The sequence below is a fragment of the Trachymyrmex cornetzi genome, unplaced genomic scaffold (genome assembly GCF_001594075.2).
Source record: "Trachymyrmex cornetzi isolate Tcor2-1 unplaced genomic scaffold, Tcor1.1 scaffold1354, whole genome shotgun sequence".
NCBI lineage: Eukaryota > Metazoa > Arthropoda > Insecta > Hymenoptera > Formicidae > Trachymyrmex > Trachymyrmex cornetzi.
Window position 1 is genome coordinate 143,986 of NW_017295933.1, and position 6,686 is coordinate 150,671.

General features: G+C 34.1%; 1 protein-coding gene across 1 annotated transcript in view; it reads left to right on the plus strand.

The window, feature by feature from the left end:
* Positions 1-2,843: 2,843 nt before the first annotated feature.
* The window catches only part of LOC108770826 (probable RNA-binding protein 19), a 4,527-nt gene continuing 684 nt past the window's right edge, over positions 2,844-6,686 (plus strand). Inside the window, exons 1-9 of the mRNA XM_018522551.1 lie at positions 2,844-3,031; positions 3,229-3,433; positions 3,519-3,727; positions 3,864-4,032; positions 4,365-4,649; positions 4,727-5,856; positions 5,916-6,118; positions 6,179-6,295; positions 6,400-6,505. Coding sequence (XP_018378053.1) covers positions 2,996-3,031; positions 3,229-3,433; positions 3,519-3,727; positions 3,864-4,032; positions 4,365-4,649; positions 4,727-5,856; positions 5,916-6,118; positions 6,179-6,295; positions 6,400-6,505 — 2,460 coding nt within the window. The 5' untranslated portion in view covers positions 2,844-2,995. The remainder of the gene's footprint in view (positions 3,032-3,228; positions 3,434-3,518; positions 3,728-3,863; positions 4,033-4,364; positions 4,650-4,726; positions 5,857-5,915; positions 6,119-6,178; positions 6,296-6,399; positions 6,506-6,686) is intronic.

Genomic DNA, 6,686 nt, shown 5'->3' on the forward strand with positions numbered 1-6,686 from the left:
GACGTAAAGCAAGCCATGTAACAGAGGTTATAGAAAATATGGTTAAGTGACAATTACTACATTTACACGTCACGCTTTATGCCGAAGTTGTAACATCGATGTTATGAAACTGGCCAATCATAGCTATTCCTCTGAAGAATGGAATGACTGTGACTGGCCAGTTTCATAACATCGATGTTATAACTTCGGCGTAAAGCGTACCGTGTAAACGTAAGGCTGGAGTCCCATGAGGTGTATTTACCGCGTATCGCGTAACCGCGTAACCAATCAGAAGCGATCCGCTGTTGTGGTTTCGCGTTTTACTGATTATTGATTGGTTACGCGGTTACGCGATACGCGGCAAATACGCTTCATGGGACTCCACCCTAAGGTGCGTTTCGTATCGTGCATGATGTGCATGATGCATCCATTGTCCTTAGGTCTGTTCTTTTTGGCTGAACTTTTGCACCAGTTCATCTTTCTTCCTTTTCTCTTCAGGAGGAAAGAAGAGGAAGAAAGATGAACCGGTGCAAAAGTTCAGCCAAAAAGAGCAGGCCTCTTGTGTAACATTTGGTGAGCAACAAGGATAAACGATGCATTATGCGCATCATGCGAGAAACGGAACGCACCCGTAGTAATTGACTTAAGCCGGTTGCGCCTCTCTGATAAATCTAGGACTCTACTCACCGTATAAGCGGTATTTTTGATTCTGGCCGTATCGACTCTGTGTCAGGCGTCGTCTACAATACACGGAGTAAGAAGTAAGAGTAAGAAATTGACCAATCACAGTCGAATGTGAGAAGAATAATCGACTGTGATTGGTCAATTTCTTACTCTTACTTCTTACTCCGTGTGTTGTAGACGAGCCTTTAGAGTCAGGGCCATTCTCACGCGAAGAAGAAGTAAGATACATATGTCAGCAAGATTATTGTGTGTGAGGTTATATTTGAAGGATTATAAAATCGCATGACTATCTACAAAGCATCAACATGAAGTGCTGTATGCCTGGGTATAGGCACAGAAATAAAAAGGGCCTTTTATTTCATAGGTAAAAATGTTTGTATTAAGGTAAATTTTCACGGGCAGCTCAAACCGGCTGTTTCAGCGACAAAAAGAATCACGCGGTCAAAATTGACGAATATCAAATGTCCATTATGATCACGTGATCCTTTTTGTCGCTAAAATAGCCGGTTAGAGCAGCTCGTGAAAATTTACCTTTAGATATATCAATTCCTGCATATGTATTAATGATGTAGGATATGAAGTGTTATTAAAGTTATTTTATTGAATGTACTAATAAGGGCCTGAGCACAATAGAAGAACAGGAATTAGATATTAAGATTTCAACCTATCAGAAACTGATTACATCAGAATACGCGGTTTCTGATAGGTTGAAATCTTAATATCTAATTCTTGTTCCTCTATTGTGCGCAGGCCCTGAAACTAAAGTGATATTATTTTTATTTATATACCATTCATGTCCATATAGATTTCCATACATCGATAGTACATCGATCGATACATCGATCGCAACGCGTGCACGAACACTTTTGATTCGCTCAAATATTTAACCCACCCAAAATGGCGGCTGCTTAATTGGGGGTGATCCCGATTGACCATGGTTAGATTGGACACTATCAATGGGTGCATTCAGCAGAAAAGAGCGCTACTAGATCGCTCACAGAGGGAGCGCTTTAATTCTTTGAATGCTCTGCTACAACGTAACCTAACGTAACCCTACCTACTTTCGTCTGGATAGTACCTACTTATGTTTACAAAAATCGTGAAAACGTATTTAACATTGGGTGCATTGATTCAGGGGTTACAAACTCCTATTGTTCTCGATGTACCACGGTTTGCAGCGCCCTCACTGAGTGACAGGTCTCACGGACATGCATGTTCATATGTACAGACGTTAATCTATCTCACTCGCACAGTCGCTCTCTCACTCACTCGCTTACACACTAGAAAGGTTAGTTCTCATCCATGAGCCCTGTCACTCAGTGAGGGCGCTGCAAACCGTGGTACCTCGAGAACAATAGGAGTTTGTAACCCCTGCATTGATTTGTTAATATTAATTATCAAAAAAATTAATAATGAATAACGTAATTTTTCAATTTATGATCGATGATGGACTTGACATAAATATAATGAATAATATTCTCGGTCTTGTTGTACCATTGCCAGAAATCGAAATATTGCTAGGTAGACTACGTCAGGAAAAAAAATCGCGAAATGAAGAATATTTTGAAATAACTATTCCGTCCTATACGGATATTCAATTTAAAGAACATTTTAGAATGTCTCGAATTATTTTTGAGGTATGTATGTATATGTGATATACATGTGATAAGTAGCGATGAGTTCCATCGAAGTAGCAACAAATAATTCCGCTCAATAAGATGGCGTCCGCTCCCACACATGTTGAGAGAGTGATGCGAAAAGTGCGCCATTCAGCGGATAGTTCCGTAGCGCTCTTTTCTGCTGAATGCATCCATTCACAGCGACCGGTGCTTAGGAGCTTTGTAGTCTCAAACGCTGTGAGTGGCTCGTGTCCAATTGAGTCGTGTCCAATTGGATGCCACCCTATTTAATCAACAGCGGTCACAATATGGCTGCTTCTTAGGAGGGGATACCCAATCAGAATACATATCAAACTACCAATCAGAAACTCGGACATCAATGTCGTTTCTCTCTATAGTTCTGTTTTCTGTGGCTGAACTAGTGTACACTTTTGGAACTAAAAATGAGATAGATATACGTTTGATATTTGTTTAAAGTGAGAAAGAGAGTTCTAGAATAATTTAGTGCAGGAACAAAAAACAGACCATGTATATAGGTCTCTAGTAATCCTATATCTTGAAATTGCACATGTATCTGGATACACAATTTCTATTTTTGAATATAAATAAAATCATTTTTTGAGTCGGAAAATCAATCAAGGGGAAACCAAAAGAAGAAGAAGAAGAAATAAAATCGTTTATTTCTAAATACGGATAGTTTTCAATGAGATAAAATGTCTCGTTTAATAGTGAAAAATTTGCCAAAAAGTGTATGTGAAATCACATGTGATTTTTTTTATTTAATGTCATACAATATATAAATAATTGTTATTATACATTATATGTATATATATTAGTCAAAGTGTTAACTTTAGCAAATGTATATACTAGTCAATGATACATTTACTGAGTTAACACTTTGTGACACACACATTTATATTATATGTAAATATTTCATTCTACCTAGGTTACGGACATCAAATTGAAAGAATTATTTAGTCAAAAAGGTGTGGTGACTGATGTCCAATTGAAGTACACGAAGGATGGTAAATTTCGGCGATTTGCATTCATTGGTTACAAATCGGAGGAACAAGCAAAATTGGCACAATCCTATTTTGATCAAACATTTATTGATACTTCTAAAATATATGTTGAACAGTGTGCAAATTTAGGTAAGTATAATTATTTATAATTATTTTATTATAATAATTTAATAGTTTTGATATATGATTGTATTTTGTTTGTACGATATTTTAGGTGATCCTTTAAAACCAAAATCATGGAGCAAATATGCAAGTGACAGTTCTCATAATAATGTTACTGAAACATCTAATGCAAAGTCAAAGGTGAAACCAATAGATTTGACAGAAAATACAGAGAAAGCTGGGAATAAAAGTGACAAAAAGAAGAAAAAGAAAAGGGCAGACAAAAAAGAAAATGATGAACTTAAAAAAGCACTCGAAAAGGTACATTAACATTTTTTCTTGTTTTATTAGTTAATAAATTATTTATATCTCTTTATATATATATATATATTATATAATATATACTTTGTTTCTATTAATTAAAAGAAAATTGTTAAAATTATTATGTTAAATTTAGCATAAGGATGATCCTTTATTTATGGAATTTCTTGAAACACATACTGGTAAAGATGCAAAAACAGTTTGGAAAAATGATATTGGTGTGCCAAAAGACGAAGTTGAAAAATCTAGTGATGAATCCGAAGATGAAAAACATGATGAGTCTGAAGAAACTAGTCTAAAGACAGGTGAGAAAAAGGAAGAGGTATTTTTTTTTGTTTTTCTTGAATTATATATTATTAAGCAACTTTTTTTAAGTACTATTTTGTGTAATAAAGTAATATATTTTTTACTCAACATATTTTATATTTATAAAATCTATTTAAAACTATAAAATTTAAACTGAATTTAACGTTTATTGTAAACACAATATTCTGTAGAAGAATTCATATTCTAGGAATTCTGTTGACTAATATATTATTTTTAAAAATAAATTTTATTTTATTTGAATATTGCAATTTGTATCTCTTGTAGAGTAAGAAAATAACTGGAGAAAATATATTTATGTATTTTATTTTAGAAAAAGTGACACTCTCAAGTGGAAAAGACGAACCTGATTGGTTACGTCAGAGTGGAATAAAATCTCTGACAAAAAATATGTCAAAGCATGGTCCATTAACATTATATACTGTAAAAATACGAGGACTTGCATACATACACATGAAAAAGCATATTAAACAATTTTTTCGTCCTATAAAACCGAAATCTATACGAATCCCCCCCAAAATTAAAGGTATAGCTTATGTGGGATTCAAAACAGAGCAAGCTATGAAGAAAGCTCTTATGAAAAATAAGAGTTTTCTAGGTAAAACAAAACTAAATGTAATTTAAAGTAAAATACAATATTTTGCATATTTTTAAGTATATTTTTTATTTATATAGAAGGGAAACAAATATTTGTATCCAAATATGAGCGAAAAGAGGAAGTTGAATCTAATAAGGACTCGTGTAATCAGACTAATATTAAATGGAAGAAACAAGAAGAAGCTTTAAAAAACGAAGAAAGTATAGCAGAATCTGGAAGAATATTTATCAGAAATCTAACGTATACAACTACAGAGGATAACGTCAGAAAACTATTTGAAAAATATGGTCCTCTGTCTGAAGTGGATTTACCTGTAGATAGAATAACTAGGAAACCAAAAGGGTTTGGCACAATAACGTTTCTGATGCCAGAACATGCTGTAAAAGCTTATAGCGAGTTGGACGGTTCTATATTAGATGGTAGAATGTTACATATTCTTCCTGGAAAGACAAAAACTTCCTTAGAGGATATCGATACTGAAAATTTAACTTATAAACAAAAGAAAGAATTGCAGACTAAGGCAACTGCGAGTTCGTCACATAATTGGAATACACTATTTCTTGGACAGAACGCTGTGGCAAATGCTATCGTCAGTCGTTACAACACCACAAAGGAGAAGTTATTGGAAGATGAATCGAATGGAATGAGCGCCGCGGTAAAACTAGCATTAGGAGAAACGCAATTGGTTCAAGATACAAAAATTTTCTTGGATGAAAACGGCGTATGTTTGGATGCTTTTAATGAAGCACCAAAGAAGAGATCCAGTACCATAATCTTGGTAAAAAATTTGCCGGCTGAAACAAAACCAAATGAACTACAAGAAATGTTTGCCAAACATGGAGAACTTGCGCGTATTATATTGCCACCGGCGGGTATAACAGCGCTGGTTGAATTTTTGGAGCCGTTCGAAGCACGCAAGGCTTTCCGCGCATTAGCTTATACAAAATATAAGCATCTACCATTGTATCTAGAGTGGGCGCCAGATAACAGTTTTACCACACCTGCATCTAAAAATAACATAATTGAAAATAATATCACTAAAAAATCAACAGATCTGAAAGAAGTTAAAGATGAAGTAACGATAAAAGAATTTAAAGAAAATAAGAATAATACGCGTAAAGAAGAAGATAACGAGCCGCCCGAATTAGATACAACACTTTTTGTAAAAAATATTAATTTCTCAACTACGGAAGAACAATTGAAAGATGTAAGTAGTTAAAAACGATATCAATTTTTTTTTGTAATAATATAATTTTACGTTTGTAGTACTTCGGCAAATGTGGTCCTCTTCATTACGTCACAATAGCTACTAAAATGGATCCAGAAAATCCTGCTAAAAAATTATCTATGGGATACGGATTTGTAAGATACAAAAGAAAATTTGACGCAGATCGTGCGTTAAAAACGTTACAGATGTCAGTACTTGATGGGAAGAGCTTAGAATTGAAACGATCTGAAAGAACACTAATGTAAGTTATTTCTATCTTATTGAAAAATTGAGAATTTTTAATAACCGCGAGACATTTTAGATCTGATGTCAAGATAGCAAGAAAGAAATCTAAGATCACCGAACAGACTGGCACTAAAATTTTAGTACGAAATATACCCTTCCAAGCAACTGTCCAAGAAGTGACAGAATTGTTCAAGTATGTGCACACACGCACGCACGCACGCACGCACGCACATATATGTATATAATATCTTTGTAATAATTGCGCGATGTAATAATTAATTAATTATAATTTTATAGATCATATGGTGAGTTGAAGGCCGTACGACTACCGAAAAAACTGGTCGGCACTGAGAAGCATAGAGGATTCGCTTTCATCGAGTATTATACTAAGTCAGATGCAAAGGTAAAGATTTTAGTGTTTATTTAATTTAATTTAATAAAATAATCTAATAAAAAAAATTAAATTATTTATAAACGTATAAGGAATGAGAACTGCATTAATCTCGTATTAACTTTATGTGTATGTGTATATATACATATATATATATATATACAGGGTGGGGAAAAAGTATGGAAGCAAACAA